Consider the following 22,713-nt stretch of genomic DNA (forward strand, 5'->3'; position numbering starts at 1 on the left):
TAGAGTGCCAGACATTGATATATTTTGGCGCTTTAGGTACGGTCACACCGCTAGCATTTCACCTGAGTTTGACATTTAATTTCGCTTCGGATTTAATTAAACTTAACAAAGTTGGTTTTGCACAAAATTTAAGGCTTTTTAGTCTACCCTTGGACAAAGCGACAATTCTGCTCCCCACAAGCAATTCTTTCCGCCCGAGTGCACTGTTAGAAAAACCGGTTGTTGACCTTCGGTAGCATGGAGCGTCGTCGCTTTAACTTGAGCAGCATGTCGCCCATGGCGGATTCCACGCGGATCGACGCGTCGCTGATGTGAGTGCCCACCTGTCGTTCTGAATTAGATTCGGTTATTAATCAAAGTTGTTTTTCTTTGTTCAGAGGCAATCGCCATTCGCCCGCCAGTTTTTTGAGGGGACTGAGTCCCAAGGGGGCAAGCAACAACACACTCAATGGCTCACGGACCCCGGAAAGGTCCTCGATGAACCACACGGCCACATCGCCAAGCAGCATATCGCGACAAAAACTGAACCTCAGTCAGTTGGATCCCAGGTAAGAGAACTAAATGCCATTGGGTTTCGAGTACTCCGTTTGGTAAAAGTACAGCATTCCAGGCAAAGCTTATTGGTCTCAATGTACTATTAATGAACTTGAAATGAGCTCATACATATTAACACCAATATAACTTCAATTCTAAATAGAGAATTTACATAATACACCGATAAATTTATTTTTAAAAGTGATAACTATCTAAAAAACCACTATCTTTCAGAACGTTTGCCGATGTGCACAGCAGTGGATTGGCCTCCCGGATAGTGGGCTACCATGAGAGCAGCCTGGGAGGACGCAGTAGTCTGCAGCGCAGCATGTCCGCCAGCAATCTGTACAATCCTCTGATGCAGCCGCGCAGGGCTCCCGCCTCCCCGCTGCCCTACAAATCGAAGGTGCCGGCGCTTTCCATGACCCAGATTGCACCACCGGAGCGGAGTTTCTATTCCGGCAACACACTGCCCAGCCTACTGCGTTCCAACTCTCTGGCAGGAGTGGTGCACAAGGCCAGTGAGCAGGAGCAGCTGTCGCGAGAGAATCGACCCATCCTGCACCCTCCGCATCCGCAGCACGAGAGCGAACCAACCAGGAGCGTGCTGGAGGAGCTTAAGGAGATTTCGCGAAAGCGAATCAACAGTGGTGTAAGTGTATGCCCCCAACTATCCTCTCGAGTGGACACAAGCTTAGGCTTCGCTTGCTTTCAGGATGCGCCGTCGCCTCACGACTTTACCAAAAGGAGTTGTCAGCGGGGTGTGGACTTTGTCGATCATCAGCGCCACCAACAGCAGCTACACCAGCTGCAGCAACAGCAAAACCAGTCCTTTAAGAGACAACGCGAGCTCACCGTATCGGTTCCTCTCAGGCATCATTCGACTTCACTGGGGCCTGCTCCACCTACAATGCAACATATGCACTCAAATGGCAGCATCTCGCCCACTCAGTCGCCGGAGCAGCTGGCCAAGCGGCCCAACTGCAGCTATAACAACGACATTGCCTCCTCGCTGAGCTCCAGTCGGCGGCACAACAACAAGCGAAAGTTGTTCGACATGCGGGAGAGCTTCCAGCGCAGCCAAAGTGAGTCCATGGCTAGTGGGAGCTCGCCGGATAACTCACCCGGCGAAAATGTGGCCAAAATTCAGCGTAAGGTGAATGCAGAATCGATCAGCAAAACATTGAGCATGCCCGTTCCGGCTGTGTCGGCAGTTCCTCCAACGCGGACAATTTCAGCACCACCCGCGCAACGTACAGATCAGAGATCTGCAGAAGTTTCCCCTGCTTCGGAGAAACCCAAGCTTACCCTATTCAATGCGCGACAGTCTCGAACGAAAATGGAACAGCCGCGACAGGATCTGAACAGCCCGGAGGTGGATGCCGGGGAATATGCCGGCATTCAGTTTGTGAAGCCTAAGCAGCAGAACTCAATGCTGGGCGTTAAAAACCCCAGTGTGGAGCGCACGCACAAGACCAAACTCGCCATTATGCTTAGTGGTTTGAAGGGCGAGCTGTACCAGGGTGAGCCGGACGAACTAGACGCCCCAGCGCCAGCTCCTGCGGCTTTACCAACACCAATTAAACCCACTATTGTGCCGCCTGTAACTACAACAACAACGTCAGCTACCTCCACCGCGACAACTACAACTTCAGCGCCCAGCAAGCCGGTAATACTAGGTAACCAGGTGATAAAGCCAGCGGAAACGTCAACCACGAGTATTACCAGCCCTCTGCCAAAACTTATGTTTGGTCAAGCTGCGACCCCCGCTTCCACTGAAGCAGTTGCCCCAAAAACCACCGACAAAGACCCGGCAGCACCAGCAGCGATCCCGGCCAAGACCGATTTACCAGCCAATCCTGTAACACCTGCAACCTCTTCTCAATTATTGATTAATTTTGGCACACCAAAATCCTCAACTGCACCACCACTTTCATTTGGAAATGCCAACGCTACTGTAACAACTACTATTAGCACTAGTGCCACCGAGACAAAGCCAATGTTCTCGTTTGGAAAAACGTCTGGAAATCAACCATTAGTAGGCGTTTCACCTAGACTCAAAACGGGCAGTCCAGAAGCGACAGAATCCACTACAACTAACTCAGGAATGCCGGTCACAACTACAACTACTTTTGGAACGGCCGCACCAACGCCGACAGCAACTGCAGCGTCTACGACATCGACAAGCTCACCGATCAGCTTTGGAAAGCCGATTTCAGCAGGATCAACAGGATCGACCACGACCAAAAACCCAACTACAGCAACAATATCGCCATTTGGAGCAGGATCGTCGGCAACAAGTAGTGCAATGAACTCGTTGGTAAACAAACCAATATTTACCTTTGGACAATCGGGCGATACAAGCTCACAGACTTCGATTAGTAGTGAAAATGGAGCAGCTTCTACCAAAACGGCGGTATTTAGTTTTGGCGGCAGCACCACTCAACCAACTGGAGCAGCATTAACACATCCGTTTGCTAGTCAATCGCAAACTGGCGGAAACTCTTTTGGTGGCATTTTTAGTCAACCAGCGGCAACCAAACCCGAGCCATCTAAGCCGGGTATCTTTGGAAATCAGGATAACAGCCTTGGGAGCGCTTTTAGGCCACCAGGAGATGCCCCAACAACTACAGCCGCCGAACCCTCCAAACCATTCGGTTTTGGAGCTAGTACAACTGTGGCAAGTGGAGCCCCAGCGGCCACGAATCTTTTTGCCTTTGGAGGAGCACCCACCTTAAAGACAACGGAACCAACTACTACAAGCACCGCAAATAATCTCTTTGGTCAGAATGCAGCTACAACCACGCCCTTTGCCTTTGGAGGAGGAGCAGCAGCCGAAGGAAACAGTAAAAGTAAGGATAACAAATCAATATTTGCATTTGGAGGAGGAGGAGACAATAACTCGGCAACCAAGCCCAGTTCGATGTTTAACTTTGGTGGCGCAGACAAGGGTGCTCCACCTGCCTTTGGCAGCGTAGCAACATCAGTGTCATCTGCAGCACCTACACCAACAAGCAACGCCTTTGGATTTAACACAGCACAGAAGCCTGCAACACCCATGTTTGGCAGTGGATCAGCCCAACAGGCCCCGGCCCCTGCAGTGGCGGCCACCAAACCATTTACATTTGGAGGAGCCCAACAGGCGCCTGGTCCATCGGCTTCGCCAGCTTCGGGAGGATTCTCGTTTGCCGCGGTGGCGTCGAAGAATACCGCAGAACAGAGTGGAACAAACATGTTTGGCAGCCCCGTCAGCACCACCAAGCCGAGCTTTAACTTTGGCGGTAACACCGGCAACCAGGCGGGATCAGCATCGCCTGGTGGATTCTCTTTTGGCACGCCCAGGAAGAAGGAAGAGCCTGCGGCCACTAATATGTTCGGAAACCCCAACACCGGAGTAGTTAAACCAACTTTCAGTTTTTCAAACAACAATTCAAGCACTCAGTCAGCAGCTCCTGCTCCGGCGCCCAGCTTTGGAGGATTTGGATCACCGGCAGCACCACCTGCTAATGGACCCAATCAGAACAAACCCTTTGCGTTTGGAGGAAGCACAGCAGCTCCTGCACCCAGCCCAGCACCTATGGGCGGTAACTTGTTCGCCAATGCGGTGGCTGCTACCCAAAACCAATCGAAGCCAGGAGTCTTTCCGTTCGGCGGGGCTAAGAGCACCGCCAGCGCCACAGCCGGAAACGCTCCCTTCTCATTTAGCGGAGCAGCTGCAGGCGGAATCGCTTCGCCGCCCAGCAACCATGGCATGAATACAGCAAAGCCGTTCAGTTTTGGTGGCGCTGGCGGTAATCCTGCGCCCAATGTCTTCGCAAGCCAAGCCCCAGCGCCGGCAGCTAGCAATCCGGCAGGAGCTTTTAGTTTCGGCGGCGGCAGTCCGGCCCAACAGGCGAATGCAGGAAACGTGTTCGCCCCACCGCCCAGCACTCCGGAGAGTCGACCCATCCGCAAAGCCACCCGACGGCTCCAGAAATAAGTCCGCGTCTCAAATGTGTAGATCAATATTGTTTTCCTAGTTAAATTATTGTTTTTACCGGACAGTGGAATAATGTAACTGGCAATCCACATTGTAATATATAAATCTATAGACTCTGCATCTTTCTGTAAAATGTAATTAACAGACATTTGATTGGATTCTCTCTAAAGCTTGTATAAGTAGAAAAGTATCCTTTAATAATATTTTAAGAAATTTAAAAAACGAAATATATGTTTTTGAAACCAATATAAAACCAGCTACAAATAAACATTGAAGTATGAACTCTGAAGTGTTCAAATTAAATTTGAAATTTTTTTTAGTCTGATAATTTAGAAAGAAACGCAAAATCCATTCATGCTTGTATTCTTTACTTTTATTAAAAGTTTTAGAACTCTCCGCCTTTGTTTAATCACCTCGTTTAAGATTTGTGTATTGGTGCAAGTTTGTGTGGTTGTCTCCCGGGTTTGTTTTGCTAATGCATAGAACTTTCTTTTACAATATTGATTGATGTGTTTTAAAAAAATAATAACTTTAAAATTAATTAAATGTAAGTCATGTGGACGTGTTTATATGTGAGGGGGTGTATTGGTGTATTAGGTGTGTGTTACATAAAGTATACTAAAATTAAGTGTTAAAGCAAAGTGGCTGCCGCTTGATCGGAAATTAAAACGCATAAATGTACAAGTTTCTTAGGGGAACACTAAAATAAGCATTAGGTATTAAGTAAATTACGGGGTACGTTTAAAAAATAAATTACATTTTTCCTTTGCCTTTCCGCTAGCTGCATTAGAGTACAGAGAAGGAGATTCCTTGTTAGAAGAATGGACCGAATAATGAACAAATTCACGAACTTTGCGCGTAATAATTTATATTTGTATAATATTATTAATCGATTCATATGCTAAATACGTAGTTAATGTGTATTGTATTATATGTAGAAGTTTTAATGTAATGCATATTTTCACAAGTGTTTTTCTCTTTACTTTTCTTTTTTTTGAGTTTAAGGACACGCGGCCGCCGCCACCTTCGTTTATTTTTGCTTAGGTTTCGCTTGCTTTTTTGCATAATTTTTGTTTGTTTTTTTTTTTTTGATTTTCAATACAAATAAATGTAACTAAATTTAACTAATTCTCAGCATGATCTCGTTTCCAACGACTTGTTGGACAAGTTCTTTGTGGTCTTTCCTCAGTTTTGTGCTACAAACAGAAACGGTTAACAGAAAGAGTACGAAACTCGAATAAAACTTTGCGTTTCTACGATTTCAAAGGGAAACATTATATAAACAATTGCTTTAGACAGACGCCACCAGAGAAGGAGGCGCTCATATGTATGCGTATTCTATAACATAAAGATACAGACGTGGTTACGAATCCAGAAGAGAAATGTTACAGTGGAGTCCGAACCAAGGAGTTAAGTAATAAATAGCTACAGTTACAGTGTACACATAACATAATATTGTGGTAGTTAAAGGTAGTAGTAGGTAGGCTATGCAGCTGCTCTTCCTCCGCTCCCTCATACATAGTCCGTTCGGTTGTTTATCAATTAATTATATGTCGGAAGCTAGCGCAACTCACTAACATTGCTTGATTGTGTTGGGTTCCTTTGCTTAAGCTTACAAAACTTATTCCATAAATTATATATGTAAATAAATTGTTGTAAAGTAGTTATATATTCATGTATGTATATAATCGTACGAAAAATTGTTGCGTTCAGTGTCGGTGTCATGTCAGTTTCAGCTTTGGATCTGGAGCATTTCTGGCAGGGATTGGCTCTACCCTTAGCTTCGATGACAGTTGGTCTGAACAATCCGTTTTATTTCTCCTTTATCGCCCTGGCGTCAATACCTCGGTGCCTCCTCACGCCGTAGCATTGTTCAGCAACTGCAGCTTAACCTTGAGCTCCGCGAATGTTGGTCGCTTGGCGGGATTCAGGTCCCAGGCCTGGCGCATCATCTCGTAGATCTCCGGCGGACAGCCCTCCGGCGCTTCCATTTTATAGCCCACCTCAACGTGCTTCACCACATCGGCTAATGGCTGCAATGGACATGAAATGGTAGCTTGGTAAGTCACGTCTTACGTTATAATTCAGATCTGTACTTACAATTCTGGGATAAGGCACGCGTCCAAAGGAGTAGATTTCCCACAGCAGTATGCCAAAGCTCCACATGTCGGATTTGTTGGAAAAGCGCTAAATGGGTGACGACAAAGGACATTAGTCAAGACGCGCCACCTTTTTCGTGTTCAGTCATTCAAACTCACCCCATTTTTGAGCGCCTCGGGAGCCGTCCATTTGATGGGCAGCTTGCCAACGTCAAGATTGTAGCATTCCTCGCGTGCCAAACCGAAATCCGATACCTTGGCCACACATTCCTCCGAGATAAGAACATTGCGGGCTGCCAGATCGCGATGCACAACCTTTTTGGCTTCCAGATACTCCATACCAGAGGCAGTGTCGCTAGTAAATGAGGAATGTTGGTTAAAATCGATTTGGCAGGAGCTTATATGCTGCTTACTAGGCAAAAATGATTTGATCCTTTTTGGTAATGTGCTGTCGTCCGCGCGATCGCAGGTAATCAACCAGTGATCCCTTGCTCATGTACTCTGTAACCAGATAGAGATGCTTGCTAGTGAAGACCAGGCCGATGAACTTTACCAAATTGTCGTGCTCCAGCGTGCTGAAGGTGAGATTAGATGTAGAAAAAAAATACAAACAAAGCTCTATGAATAACTCACGTCATGACCGAGGCCTCGGCCAGAAACTTTTGCACGGCCCCCTCATCCTTCAGCATCTTAACGGCCACCTTCTCGTTGCGTAATATGCCCAGCATCACGTCTCCGAACTCGCCCTTTCCGATGCTCTCGCGAAGCTGCAGTTCCGCCTCAGGGATCACCCAGCCCTTGTCAACGAAATCTTTGGAGTTGATGCAGAACTCTTGTTTACCCAGCTTGGGCAAGCACTTGATTAGCTGGGTGCATAAGCCATCCGCATCCGCTTCATAATGCTAAAAGGAAAAAAGTGGTTTATTAAGATATCTTGGGCATATTTCGTGTGACTTACCGCCACCAACTGTCCTAAATTCTCAAAATACTCTTCGTCGTCAATGGTCAGCTTGTTTTCCAGGTACTTCACCCGATAGTGCTCCACCTTGGACTGGAAGCAAACACAGAGCGTGTAGTCGCCGGGGAAGTTTGTGGATTCGCGCACCAGGAACAATCCATCCTCACGGGGCTGCAGTAGGTGCTCCGCCTCGTCCCGCGTAATGCTGCCATGGAACCATCTGAGGAGGATGAGGAAAAGGTAATCATAAATACTTGTTTTTAGTTAGTTAGTTCTATTCTACATTGGTTATCAACTTACGGCATGGCGTTCAGCTTGACCTCGCACCGAGAACGACCTTGCTGCGGTGCCATCGCTGTGGGTGAGAGGGAGGCGTGGTTCATGGCCGTGGTGGAGCCGCTGGACCACGCACTGCTCGCATTTACTCCGCTGGCCCCAGCGCCACCATTGATATCGAAGCTGTGCAGCGAGGTGGACATGCCCGCCGATCCGCTGCCACTTACGCCGACCACTGGCGCCGGCTGGGATACCTGCGTCGGTTGGGTGGCTGTGTGCAGCAGCATGTTGCTACCATGCTGGCTTCCAGTCAGCGCCAGACTCTTTGGCGGCAGCGCGCGCTCGGCGCCATGCAACGCCATTTGAGCGGCATTCAGCGAGGAGGACATCAGACCCGCTCCACCGGACGCACAGTTGGCCAGCAGCTGGAGGTGCTGCTGCTGTTGCTGTTGGGCCACGGCGGCCACTGCGGCGGCGGTACCGGCTATCGCTACCTGTGATCCCGCCGGCTGAACAGAGGCCACAGTGGGGGCTGGCGCAAACGTGGACAAAATGCTGTGGGACGCCTGTTGCTGCTGCTGTTGGCTCGTCGTCTGTTGTTGCTGCTGCTGCTGCGTCTGGCTGGGGGACTTGGGCGAATGATTGCTGGCGCTGCTGATTAAATTATGACTATTAAGCGCATGCGATGACAAATGCAATGCAGCTGCCGCGCCCGCCTGGCTGGGATGCTGAAAGGAGAGCAATGTCAGTAGAGCAATTTAATAAACATGGATACACAGATGCAGCCAAAGGTTACAACCCACCACATTGTTCTCGCGATGATGGTGGTGATGCGGCGGTATACTGGGCGGCACAATGTGTGGCTGCGACTGGCTAAGCTGCTGCTGGTGGAGCAGCACCGCCCCCACCGCCGATCCAGCTGCGGTGCCAGCGGATCCTGCTCCCAGGACCGCATTCGGCTGGGGGCAGGACGCTTGTTGTGCCGCAGCGGTGCGGTGGGTGGCATCTGGTGGCCGGTGGTCTGCAGGAACCATGGATCGCCGGCCGTACTGCCCGTCGCCGCTGCAGCGGCCACTGTCACCGAGGGCTGCGAGAATCCGCGATGGTGTCCGACGACCGTGGTTTGTCCGTTCTGCGTGGCGGTCGCGTGGCTGTTCATAGCCGTGCCTGTCGTCGATGTTGAGCCTTCGTTGGTTGGCGACGGCTGCTTTTGCTTCCTCAGCAGTCCCTGCTTGATCTCAACGGTGATCAGATCGCCCTCGCCGGACGCCTTCCTTGAAAGCGGTTCCTTCTCCTCCTTCTCCTTCTGTTTCTGCTGGGTCTTCTGGCTCTTCTCCTTGCTGGTCTCCCTAGCTAGGGCTTCTTCGTCTGCAAAAGCCAAAATGAACGAACATTAGTTTGTTGCCTTCTAGCATTATCAATTGATGATGTTATTTGCTGATATAATGGGGCCGAAAGCATCTAATCTTATCACACCACCGCACAACACATATTGACAATGTTATCTACATTAATTATATTATTTATTCCGATTGCAATTAGCTGGACAAATATGTAACTTATTTTATGGCCACATTTGTAATTATCGAATAAATTGGCTAGAGTTTTTCAAACTCATTTCGCACCATTTCCAATATTTAAAGGCACAGTCCAAATTTTTTCTGACAATGACATAACATGACAAGACTCAAAGATATAAATCAAATACGATTTTAGGCAATATCAGCTTTTTTATGATGGGATAATTGTTTCCCTTTTGAAATCAGATCGTTAAATATATAATTAATTTTAACACACTAAAATATATTTGTTGATCATTTTAATCTTGATAATGTCAACAGCAATAATATTTCTTAAAACGTATCTTATCCAGATTATAGGGGTATGTATAAAATATTCTCTGTGGAAATTCCAAGATAAAATATTTTATTGTGATGTATATATCAGCAAACATTTTTCACTTAACTTGGCAAGATTCCAGTACACACATTTTTCAGTTTTAATATCTGATTCCCAGATATAGCCAAATGCATTCCCAGATCGAGCTGTATTTTCCGGATAGCCAAAGCAGCTCTCGTGATCGGTTGGAGGCCAAACGCACGTTTTATTTAATCAATCAGTCAAGTCAGACGGCAAATAGCTGCGATTGCATAAGCGACTTTGGAAGCGCAATGATAATTGTTGGTCAACACACTCAACAATCAACTCAGTGACTCAAATGGACACAAATGGCATGTTAATCGGGTGAACCGAGCGAGTCCACTCGCCAAATGTAAAACATTTGCATGTGACGGGCATAATTAAAGCCAGTTTACTGCGCACTTTTGGGGTTTGGGCTACTGTTTCCCTGGACACGAATTTGGATTCGGGATGAGTCAGTTTTATATCGCTGTATAACTTCCCACAAATCTTTACACACAAAAAAGTGGAAATTACTTTTGGAAAAAAATCTTTAAGTTTTAATTATTGATTTTAAAATTTTCATTTATGTCCCCTTATTTTGTCGTTTATTTTAAAGTTAAATTCTTACTTTTAAAATATTTTGTACTCTTTATATTATTACTAAGTCCTCATGGTAAGCTTAACACGAGCAAGACAAAATAAGTTTAATTGTAAATATTTTAATTTAATTCAAAACATTTTGTGCATCAAAAGAAAAGCAAAACTGCTTTTACAAATAATAAGTATATTGGTATGAATCATTTTATTATTTCTACAGCTTGTTAAATAGTTTTTTAAGTGTTTTGGCCAATCTCCAAAAAGGTATATGCTCTGCTAACGTTGTTTCCACTCTTCGCCCTCGGGTTTTACATTACTTGTAATTGCGCTTGATTTAGGCAGTGATGCCTCTTTCCAGGGACTTAATTTCTTAATTTTATGCAAATTTCATTAGCGAATCTCGCTCGCTTGGCGGAAACGCGTTTTGCATATTAAATTCTCATTCTGGGACGTGGATTTATCGTGGGAGTGAGTGAAGTCGAGGCGTGGGCATTGTTTAAATTGCGACAGGTTGACAGCGGAGGAGGAGGGCACGCGCAGGTCAGTTTACCGCTCTCGAAGGCAAAAGACCCGAGACCTTGCCCGTAAATTATTTGAGCCACATCCGCCATTCGCAGCAACCTGGAGTTTCGGCTATCGCGCTAAATTGGTTTAGCATGACTGTTCGAATACGAGAATCCGTTCGGCAATTGCAGTCGGTCATACAGTAACAGTCATCGCTATATTGTCAGCGGCTTCCTGTTCGACGGAGTCGGAGCTTTGAAGTCACACCCGCAGACAATAGTCTTTATATTTGTGTACTCGCCGCTTATTGTTTCAATTGTTCAACCACAATGTGAAATTTAGCGCTGCTTCGTGAAAGATAAATCGAACGTTTTTAAAAGCTTGCACTAAACAAAAACAAAAAAACAGATGCTCGTTTTTCAATAAAGAATAAATAGTGAACGCTGGTTCGTTTAATAACTGAATTCATATGAGTTGAACAGCAATAAATGGTCTTAAACTAGATTTAGTTTTACTTAATTAAGCTAAAAAATAAAACTTTTCCACTGCACTACAGCAGGCTTTACCCGACTAATAAAGAATTATTTTAACAACAATAGTATACGCTTGAGAACCAGCAATAAAATATTGAAATTTTCTTAAACGTACTTGAAAAAGAAACATAATTTAAATATTTTTGTTTGTAGCTCATAAACAATTTATGGACACTAAAAGTAAAAATTCAGCTGAACGAATTGTATTTTAATGATTTTTTAAATAAAATCATGAAAATTTAAGTGCAAGACTTTACGATAATCATTTAAAAATAGTTGTTAATCGGTAATGTTACTCACACCAGAACAATTATTTATGTTTATTTCGAGCCTGATTAAAGTGCACAGACTTCCGCTTTTCGACCTTGACTCAAAAAGAGTCATATATTTCTGGAAATGAGCCTTTCTTATTCCACACATCTCCCCAGGTTGTGAGTCAGAGGAAAAAATAAATAATTTACAAAGGGAGCAATGAGTTTTGAATAATCTTAAGCTAAAATACACTTTCAGATTTTTTTTAAATCTAAAAAAAGCTAAATTTGGAAACTGTTTTTTTTGTTCTCTATTCAATGTTATGTCAGTGTTTCTGGAAAGTTTACTGCCGATTAAATCTCTTAGAAAACCTTGAGCTAGAATAAATACGCCGTTATAGAAACGAAGATCCCAAATTTGTAATACCCTCGGCTGCCAAAGTGTAAACACAAAAGTATTGACTGTTAAGTGCCGGGTATAATCTTATGTAAAGCCAATGCCCACTCGGGCTTTATAGCTGTCATCACCGGGAGTGACTCGGAGCCTTTGATTAGTCAACGCCGGTGACAGGCCAATTACTTTGTATATACCCCCGCAACCGACTCTGTTTACATCTACAACTTTGCATGTGCGTGATAGGTAGGTATCGACAGGTGTTGCCACACACACCTGTGGCTTTGGTAAGCCTAATAGCAAGTGTAAATAATAAAAGGAAAAACATAGTTGTTCTTTCAAAACCAAAAACAAAATCACCACAAATAATTAATAAGTGTTTTAGTTGTAGTTGGCAAAGAATTGTAGAAGCGAGTCGAACATAAACTACCTTTGGAATTCGTAAACAAAAATGTAAATAAAATAAGGGAGTGGAAGAGGCAGACAGTTGAAACACGCTCCCCAAATATAAATCAACCGCTCTTAAATGAATAAACAATGCCTGGCAGATGAACATCAAAATAAAGATTTGTGTATTGTTTAAAATATTCAAAATATATTCATAAAAAACATAAAAAATGCACAAAATTAAAATTAACGACAGCGATCTGCCGGACATGAGTGCAAAAAGCGATTCCAAAGGTTTGCAAAAAGTGCAAACAATAAAATTGAATGATTCATTGGCCATTGGCAGTTCAACGCACATATCGTACGGGTACGTATACTTTTGCAATGCACTGTGGACTGGTTGTGGGTGTTGAGCAAAGTCAAATGAAATGCGCAGTAATCCGACTGTCTCGATGAGGTAATACTAATTAGCCAAAGCCTCAAAAATGCACTGCGGAAAATGTGTCAGAAAAATAGGATTCATATAGAGTCGATAATCCATAACTTGAATAAATGAATACTATCTTTTTCGTTTTTCCGAATATAAATATTATTTTTTGTGATTGCTAAATTAGTAAAATGTATTTTCTTTTCAAATTTCAAAAACGTAAAAAACTAAATGATTGATACATCAATATAAATGCATCCGTTTTAAACGACTACGTAAAGATTTAATTTTAAATGAAATAGCTCCTTATGACAATATAATTTTACAGCAGTTTCCAGCTTCATTCAGTGTGAACCGAAAAATAAAATAATCAGCTTTTTGCACTGCATTATATTGTACTCTAATGGATTTGTTCTCTTTTTACTAATTTCCCCGTTGAGGAATTATCGTTGATGGCAAACCATTTCATTTAATCCCCTTGAACATCCGAGTTATCTAATGACAGCTCTGTCTGCCTCCAGTTTAAGCTATGGCTGACAGCCCGATGATTTCACCCTTGGGCCCCAGACTTAGGATGAAATTGTATATAAGTGAGCAGGAGATTGTGGAAAAGAAAACAGTTCAACACCTATGGAGCTAACAAGCACATACGTGAGAATCTTTTGTATAGCTTCCTTATTGTTTGAGTTAGTGCGGAACACACACTCCGTAAACATAACAAAGGAACATTCATTTTTTGAAACCGGAATACTATTACACTCTCATTTAAATAAAAGAAATAAATTATATAAGCAAGATTGAATAACTTTAAAATACCAAGCTTAGATTATAAGTTCAAAATTACTACAAGTTATATTGATTAACGACTAAATATCTGTTTTTGCGATAAATTTTCAATTTTAATTAGCTAACATTTCTGACTTGAAATACACGAAAAACAATGATCTATATATATTACATGTATATATATTTTTTCACCTGTGCCTTGCCAATTTCTGTGAATAATTGCGCTACCCCATGGCGCGATATTAACATAAACAAATACACATATAGAGCAACCATTGGGACGGAGGGAACCAAGTTTCCGACATTCTCACACTCTTTTTATAGTTCAGAAGGCGAGGGGCTGTAACGACAGGTAAATACACACAGCAGACAATCATTCCTGCACAGAGTCAGTCAACAGTTGCCGGTGGTTCCTGGGCCATTGTGTTGCCAGCAGTTGGAAAGTGCAGGTCGAAAGAAAGGTAACCTTAGTCAGTCAGTCAGTCGCTGGGTTTTGGCCCAAAAGGGAGGGAAAATGGGGGAAAATATGCCATGAATGGAACGCGAGGCGCTCATGAATGGCGTGTGATGGTTTTCGCCGGTGCTCAGAAATTTGCATATCGCATGCGAGGCGATGAGCAGCAGGAAAACCGCAAGCAGGAAGAAGGAAGCCAAGTGGTAGACTCGGGGAAGACTACACCTGTGCAAAAACACAGGTACATGTAGATATCTGCTAATTACACGGTTAGCTACCTCATGTGGTCGACCCTGAGCGGAGAGTTAGCGTCGGTCGGTCTCCAAATCTGGGCAGCTCTTAGAGAAGTCGCAACTGGACACCGCTGACGGAGCTTCGCTCTTTTGCCAGTGATTGCCCAACGGTTAGACCATAATCCAATACTTTTGGCCCAATGTCAGCGAGTGGAAAAAGAACTCGGACGCTTGGCGTGGCTTGAAACTCAATCTGCGAACCGCTTTCAACATCAGCCACAACAATTGGGAGCAGGGCTGAGTCGTTGACTTCTGTAGATATGAATTTGTAGGGTTTGCAAAAGAACTCATTTATATAATTAAAAGGAACCATTTATCCATGTTCTTTAAACTAAAAGAAAGAATGTATACCAAATATAATAGTATATAAGGTACACAATTGATATTGCATTTTAAGTTTTCCAAAATGTTGCTAGCTTTAAGAAGAATTTTGTATATACTTTTACATACATATTATATTTTTCGTTTTTTTTTAATTATACAGTCAAGGTCGAGGTGAACTCCATTTATTTTTAAGAATTCCATTTCTGGTTAAAGATCTTGTACTAACCGAACCACTCCTCCGAGCTGGCAATGGGCGGCAGCGAGCGGGACGACTGCTGTCCGTTTTTCTTTGTCCTCTCCCGGGAATTTCCCAAGGATCTGTCTTTGGTCTGTTGGAGCTCGGATTTAGTTTTGTTCGCCTGGAATTTGCGATGGGCGCAGCGCAGAAAGTTCAGCAGGCGGGCGTCGATAGGCGGGGAAGATTCGTTTTTGGCAGTTGTTGCTGAGGAAGTGATCGGATTGGGTGTACTCCGTCCAGTACTTGGTGCATACTTGTCGCAGAAGTAGAACTCCCGCCGGCGGGGAGGCGCATAAGCGGCGCTCAAGCTGCTGCACAGGAGGATGGGCTTGCGACGAGCCCGGGAGATCACCTGCCCACCACTGTGGGTGGCATGGGTGGCCGCCTCCTTGTGGGTTGCACTGCTAGCGCTTCGCGTTAATCCCGAGCCCGAGATGGTTCCTGCCGCCGATGCCTCCCTGCTCTGCTTGCACCAATAGATGTCCTTGCTGCCAAAGTAGTAGCGTCGCCTCGTGTCCTGCGCCCCCGATCCTCGATGACTCCGGCCCACCGATCGATTGGACCGCTTGCTGGCACTGGAAGCCGTCTGACTGCCGCTACTCGTCTGCGAATTATCGCTCTCGTTGTTCGAATTGGAAGGCGATACGGACGCAGATTTCAGTGCCCGATTCGAGGAAGCCGATCCTGCTGCACCTGCTCCGCTGGGTGGAGACGAGGGCATGAGGTACGAGTTGGACTGGATGAAGACGCCATCACAGGTTATCTTAATTGTTGTCACCATGTTCCCGCATTGCGTTCACTTTCAATAACAGTTTGGGTTTCGACTGGTTTTTTATTTCACAAAACTAACATCTACTCTTGGTGGCGCAATAGGACTTTGTAAATGTGGCTTTACTGTCTATTAAACAACTTAATATAATATAAAAATAATTTCTTCAAAAAAAAAAAAAACCGAGAGTATAATTTGTTGTAAAAATATTCTCAGCTTTCGAGTTTTTGTGCCAAATACCTAGTTTGCAATTTCCATCAATCTATTGCCAATTTCAATATGGCTTTTTTAAGTGGAAAAAGGAGATAGTTCTAATGGATGCCATTGTTAGAGCACAGTAGCAGCTAATGCAAACAGCAAAAATCAACCGCCCCGCCCTGTCATGGAACTGAAATCGAGGCTAATGCCCAGCCCGAAGTGGACAAAGACCGGCAAATTGTTTTCGTTGGTAATAATACTAATTAAGGTTCTCTAAGCGCTTCGATTTGGTATCGGCCAGCATCGAGGTAGTCACAATGGAGAACTGGGCGGAATCAATGGTGAAGCGACCGGGGCAAATAATGGCGAGCAAAAAAGCGCAAATGGGAAATTTTCTAAAGAGAAAATTCAAGCTAAAAAAAAAAGACAAATGAAATAAAAGCCATGCCTGGAGAGATAGAAAAACAAAGAAAAACCCAGAGACAGCTGCAGAAATTGACTTTATTGCGAGGAGGGGAGGCTCCTCTATGGTACTCCACTAAATAATAACAACTCTTTGGCATCTTTTTTTTGACATTCCTCAGCAAGTCAATTTGCCACATTAACGGTTTGTCAGCGGCTTACTGGAATAGTCGACAATGGCTTTGAGTGCTCCACAAACAGCTGAAAACGCTGGCTGGGCCAAAATCAGTTGCTATTCCATGTTGCCTTTTTTTTCACTGGGTTGGGAAAACACGAACCAGTCGCCTGAATTGAATTGGAATTTACTGGAGCTCTGGCTTCATATTGTGCAAATAATTTGGGCGTGGGAACCTCGCAGTCAACGTCGGCAGAGGAGGTGGCAGAGTGAGCTATTGTCTATCCCTAGTCAGGTGGCAAATGTTGGGAAAGTTTGCGTAGGGAAGATAGAGATATATGTGCCCCGATAATGGGATATACATGGTGGTAAGTAAGATAGGGTTGTTAATTACTCGAAAAATTTAAAGAAAACCCACTTGGGAAGAAAACGAGATCGTTTATAAGAAGTGTTTTAATTTTAGTTTGCTAAGCAAGCAGCGCATGAATTCAACTGAATATTTAATTTTCAAGAAGAATTTCATTTAAAAATAAAATTTAATTAAAGCAAAATCTATTGGTAAAAAATGCAAAGAGATAACATCGTAGCCGATCCCCCACAACTCTCACTGCATCTTCACTTTCTTTGGCGGGTTGAGAACTTTCCTGGGCAAATGTCAACCCACAATTAAATATGTAAATGAGCCAGAATTGGGCACGTGGAAAGTGATTGCTTATCATGACCCACAAAGGAACCGGGGCCAAATTAAATTCTCCGCACGATGAGTGTCGTTGCGAGTTGGGAAAAGCGTTCGGTCGGCTGAAAAAGCGCACCCAAAAAGACAAAAAAAAAAACTAATTAAATAAAACAATAACAGAATTATGTATGACACAACAAGTTTCTGTCGCCGCTGACGAAATGCAAAATGAAAAGCAACAGCCACAAAGTCAAATCAAAATAAAAGCCAAAAATCTAAGCCGTTGGGTGAAACAAAGTGGGCAATAAGCGGAGAGAAAAGCCAGCCAAAACAGAAGAGCTAAAGACAATGGGCCGGGTTTTGGGCCTGGCCGAATCGAAATGCGTAAGTTTGCTGGTCCGGATATCCTCGGAATGGACGGGTTTCAGCTGCGGCTCGGGTCGGCTTTGACTGCCGGCGGCAGTACCTGTTGCATATATCATTTTGGCAAGCAGTCAGTGAAAGTTTCTCAATACCCTGCCCCCAAACGGTAACTATAGCATGGACAAAAAAAACTGAATGGACAGCAATTTAACTTGAGGCAAAGAGCATTTAGCATTCGCCATTGTTTTTGACCATTCCGGGGCTTAATTAATAATTTAAGTTTAACAATTATTTTAACGTGCCTGGCACGCATTAAAAGAAAATGAAGAGAGTCCAAGCCGAGAAATGAAAAATGAAATGCGCCATTGGCTTTGGAGTGTTAAGAGTGGTGCGGGGGCAAGAGTTGGCCACTCGGAGGGTTAAGCTCGTCTTCACTTGTGTGCAGTGAATGGCAAATTGAATAAGTGGATGGAAAACACATAAAAGCCGTGTACAGAGCCAAGAAATACATAAAAAATTGTTTCACGCGTCTGCAGTTGAAGTTTTTTCTCTATTTTTTTTTTGTCCACTTTCACTCCAGCCAGCTTCGAGATACAAATTTTAGCCAAGGCTCTCGGACTCGCTCAGGATGACGTTTGGCGGATTAGTTTCCCATTCAGAGAGCGTTGGCGAAAACTAGTTACAGTTTAAGGCCCAGGTTTTTTGGCCGATTAGAGCGGCGATGACTAATGCGCTGGAAAATTGAAAATGCCTCGACACGCCAGCCTACAATGTTTTTGTATTGCTGTCTTTTTTTCCGGTTTTTATTTTGTCAAAGTCGAATGTCTGCACGTCGCCAAAATTAGCGTGCAAATCGATTGTGCAGAGGGTTTAAGCCGAGTGATTCATGCAATTTTGGGATCAGCTGCGGTCCATAGTTGCATCTGGGATCGGATTAAAATGTGCAGTTAGAGAGCGAGCAGAATGGAAGAATAAGCGAAGAAATTGCAGTAATGGGAAACTGGGGCTGGGGGAATTCAATCCACGGAGACCTGAGAAAACAATTAGCACTCTGTGATTGAAGTTGGCCCGGGAAAACCTGGCTGTCGGACGGAGAGGGATGAGGAGTCAACATGCTGCCAAGGCACTTTCATTTGAGACTTTCAAACAATCAAATATGCAGCGTCGTGATCGTCTTCATCAGTAGCACACATAAAAAAATCGCACCACGACAAATTTTATATGAAATGGAATTCCTGAATTAATTTTTACGGTTCATTTTAAAAATTCATCTTTAACCTTTAAAAAAAAACCTTGCAAATAATAACGATTAAAATAATTTAAGTTTTCGATGGGTTCCGTCAAAATTCAATATATTTCAATTAATAGATTGTATTTTTTGTAATAATCGTTTATATATTAAGGTGTTTACAAGCCAAATAATTAAATCATTAAAAGAATCGCTTTACCTAGTACAACTTAAAACAATATTTGATTTTTTCTGTGCATGCCTTGAGCAAAATTGAATCAACCACAGACACACTCAAACACTGATTGCTACTAATGTCCGATACATCTGACCCAAACCCATAATTAAGCGAACATCCCCAACATGGCAAACAAATCAAAATCCAAGCATACAAAGGTCATTGCGCCACCAGAGCCAAATCTAAGACTTTATATATACATATGTTCAAGAGCTATTCAACGCTCAAATCAAAAGGAAGCTCAACCACTCTACGCTTTTTGTTTCACTTTCTTCGCACTTTGTTTATAATCTGCATAAATCACTTCCTTGGGGCGCCCTACGAGTGCCGAAATAAAATTATTCGCGCTTGTATAATTTTATTATTATAATAACGATATCAACAATTCGAATTCGCGCGCTTACATCACGAAAGTCTGCCTTTTGTGTTGCACTGAGCGGATTATCAAAAGGCCACTTTGCATACCGTCATAATTTATTGTTATTAAATATTGCAAAAAGCCAATTGCAATCGATCGAATCGTTGGCCAATTCGCACACACGCGATGATGAGCTGCGCATGCGTGGCGAGCGATTTTATTATTTTCGAATGTAAACGCGACCGCGCGCTTTGCCTGCAAGTTTTCAACTGAAAACCGCTGCACGAAGTGGCCGCTGAGACTGAGTCACGATAAATACAAAAAAAAAAACGGAAACCTCTGAGCTCGAAAGAGAGCGTTTGCCAAGCTTTGATTTTCTTCGTGTTTGTGAGCCGGCTTCTTCTCTTTATCGGCCATATCGCATGCGATAAAGACCAGATGCTCGCATGCGATCGCCCACCTGCTGCACTTTTGGCCACCGATTCGGTTTTGCCATTTCAAAGCTCCTCGAAGTGTAAATAAAATCAAAACATGTGTTGCCCAACTCATTAGGCCAATTTTGGCGTTTCAAGTCGTTGCTGTGGTCTCGCTTTTGGCCTGGCCAAAAGTAAGTCACACTGCGGTCGACAATTTTTACACGGAAAAACTTAATTACAAATATTTAATTTTAACGGATTATAGAAAAAATTACAAACAAATCAAACAAATACCAACGTATAATATTTTAGAGTATTTAAACCAATAATACTGCAACAAATTTTAAAATTTGATAGATAAACTTATAATAAAAAAATATATCAATATTTTAAACTTTAAATCATTTTTTTAATTGGCCGGATATGGGCTGAAAATGAAACAAATATCAATGGCACACTTTTTAGTTTTCTAAGTATGTACAACAAATTTCTGCAGTGCAATCTGTGACATCGGAGACTCAAGCCGAATGCGATCGTAGTTTCAGAAACACACATCCAGTAACATTGGAGCTTGATGCCTCGCATCGATTTCCTTTCTGTTTCGTTTATTTGGTCTAATTGCCGCCGCTGGCCATGTTAATTAATTCCCCCATTGTTAGTCCCCAGCCCCCTTTCCCCCTTTTCTCTCTTTTTTTTTCGTTGCCTCTTGTATGGCAAATAGTTTTCCTTTTGCATGTTTACTTTTCGTCTCTGTTTCCAGGCAATTTGTTGCCGCTGTCGAATCAGTTGTTTGCAAAAATGTAGACATCAAAATGTTTATTGTTTCTTTCGCATCCAGCGTTTGCAGTTGCAGTTGCACAGTTCGTGATTTTCTGCGATTTTTCTCTTTTGCATTTTTTGCATATTTGCAAAGCAATTAGCATCAAAGTGAAGTTGGAACTGTGAATAGAGAAAACTAGCAGAAGATTCCCTGACGTCACCAGTTCTCCCAGAGAATTCGCCTTGCAAATCGTATAGCAAGTAGATCAAAGCGAGGGATATGTGCTTAAAATAACCGCAAAGCAACATAAACAAACAAATGGGGCAACAAAATGAGAGCAGTAATAATTTAAAGAATGCCAAACACATAAACGTACATACATTTCTCAACGGTTCCAGATAAAATGTATCTGCACCGCATTCACAAACAGACCTTAATCCATATGGGATTAAATTGGCGACATACTGGTTTTATTTTTTTAACACAAACCAAATTATATGTTATTTATAAGTCATATATTATATAGCTGTCTTTTTTCAGTTTTAAAATTAAATACATTTTTCTCAATATTATGATCTAAGAATAAAAAAAATGTGTTTTGACAGTGATTCAATTAGTCAAGAATAAATAACAGACAGAAAACAATTGTTTTACAACAAATTTTTGGTTGTCTTTTCAGGTAATTTAGGTAAAAAATAATAGAGGCTATAAAAGTCCCAAGTCACCCAACCCCAGAAATAGTAATAATTTATTGCCAATCGGCCTAATTAAAATTGCAAATTCCAATCAGTCCAGAGCACAGTTATCATGCAAAGGCATAATTAACGCAAGTGAAAATGACGGAGATGTTCTGTGAAAAGCGCAGGAAAGGCAATATATTTTGAACAGTGGGCGCCAAAAGTTAGTATTTAACTTACTAAAAAGTTCACGCAACACTGACCTCACATACAGACAAACCCCGACTCACGCAGATACAGTTGGAGTATAACGCCCACGCATGTTGCAATACACAAACAAACAAACAGTGGGTGGTGGGGGGAGCTTTGTGGCGCCTACATGTGACGTCAGCACACGAACATTTTTGCCGACGACGCAAAAACTGACCGAAAGACAACAACAACAACCAAACCATTACTACGGACGGAAATCCATAACAAAAACTACGATGCGCCACGCTTCGGTTATTGCCTTTAATTACTACTGTGGTTGTCGTTTTTGTTGTACGCATTGGTCATTCATGGCCCGATTGTTACCTATATGTATATATATTATATTCGTGTGTGTATGTTTGCTATTCAAAATCCAGCACAACAACAAGAAATTTCGCGCCGCAAAGTTGTAAAACGTGTTTTTGTTTTCGCTTTGATTGGAACCAAAATGCGTAGTTTTTGTGATTTTTATTATGATTTCTGATTTTGCTTTCGTTTTGAAGCCAACTAGTTGACCTCAGACAACAGCATTAAAATACAAATATAAAGAAGCTGCAAATAGTTGACCCAAAAATAGGCAAACGAATACAGTAAACACTCTATGGTGTGCACTTTTGCATAATTTTTAAAGAAAACGCACAGTAATTGCCAAAGTTGAACTTTTATCATTTAACTTATTATTTTAGCCTTTTTCAATTTAAAATAAAAGTTAAAACGTGTTGTTTTCATTTAAAATTAGATATTGAGAAGAAATTGCATAAAAAGAAGCACAGTTCAATCCATACTATTAAACTTTTGGTTTTTATGGGGTTACAGCCTAGAGTGCTTACTGTATGCTTTTACGAGTATTTCGTTATTTGTTGCCACTTTTATCTTCATTTATAATTATCATAATGAAGAGGCAAAAGATTTATGCAATATTTGTTTTTCATTGTTTGAATTGTGCAAAGCTATTTGCAGACTGTTTTTTCGGTACTTTTTTATTTGCCGAGTTGCGATATCCTTTTTTTGCAAGCTTTCGTCACTTTCACACCCACACACGGACACACAGCACTCACACAGCGACAAGTGTATTAAGGAAGCAGACAGCGCGACGCTGCAAAAAAGGGCGTTGGGCGGAGTCCTTAAAACGGGCTCAAAAACAAGCAGATACCAAAGCGTTACCAAAAGCATTATACTAAAACTATATAGCTTACCCGATTTTCAATGCGGTTTTTCTGGATTTCAACTTTAGTAGTTATTTGTTGGTCTGTTTTGCTTTGTTT

General features: G+C 42.8%; 2 protein-coding genes across 2 annotated transcripts; one reads left to right on the forward strand and one right to left on the reverse strand.

The window, feature by feature from the left end:
- Positions 1-4: 4 nt before the first annotated feature.
- Positions 5-4,816, forward strand: LOC108045485 (nuclear pore complex protein DDB_G0274915). The gene is made up of 4 exons (XM_017124831.2): positions 5-311; positions 378-548; positions 769-1,186; positions 1,250-4,816. Exons 1-4 carry the CDS (start codon positions 238-240, stop codon positions 4,511-4,513), a joined length of 3,927 nt encoding a protein of 1,308 aa, XP_016980320.2. The 5' UTR covers positions 5-237; the 3' UTR covers positions 4,514-4,816.
- A 48-nt stretch (positions 4,817-4,864) lies between these two features.
- Positions 4,865-19,613, reverse strand: LOC108045486 (probable serine/threonine-protein kinase mkcB). The gene is given in 11 exon segments (XM_017124832.2): positions 4,865-6,546; positions 6,614-6,700; positions 6,772-6,967; positions 7,026-7,187; positions 7,246-7,514; positions 7,571-7,790; positions 7,871-8,574; positions 8,650-8,813; positions 8,816-9,214; positions 14,925-15,834; positions 19,451-19,613. Coding segments are annotated over 10 exon segments (3,171 nt in total). The 5' UTR covers positions 15,718-15,834; positions 19,451-19,613; the 3' UTR covers positions 4,865-6,369.
- Between the last annotated feature and the right edge of the window lie 3,100 nt (positions 19,614-22,713).

The sequence above is a fragment of the Drosophila rhopaloa genome, unplaced genomic scaffold (genome assembly GCF_018152115.1).
Source record: "Drosophila rhopaloa isolate 14029-0021.01 unplaced genomic scaffold, ASM1815211v1 contig_178, whole genome shotgun sequence".
Classification (NCBI taxonomy): Eukaryota; Metazoa; Arthropoda; class Insecta; order Diptera; family Drosophilidae; genus Drosophila; species Drosophila rhopaloa.

Coding starts and splice junctions, on each gene's coding strand:
- LOC108045485 (XM_017124831.2), top strand. CDS start 238: ATGGAGCGTCGTCGCTTTAACTTGAGCAGCATGTCGCCCATGGCGGAT. Junction 549..768: donor CTCAGTCAGTTGGATCCCAG/GTAAGAGAACTA, acceptor ACTATCTTTCAG/AACGTTTGCCGATGTGCACA. Junction 1,187..1,249: donor GAAAGCGAATCAACAGTGGT/GTAAGTGTATGC, acceptor GCTTGCTTTCAG/GATGCGCCGTCGCCTCACGA.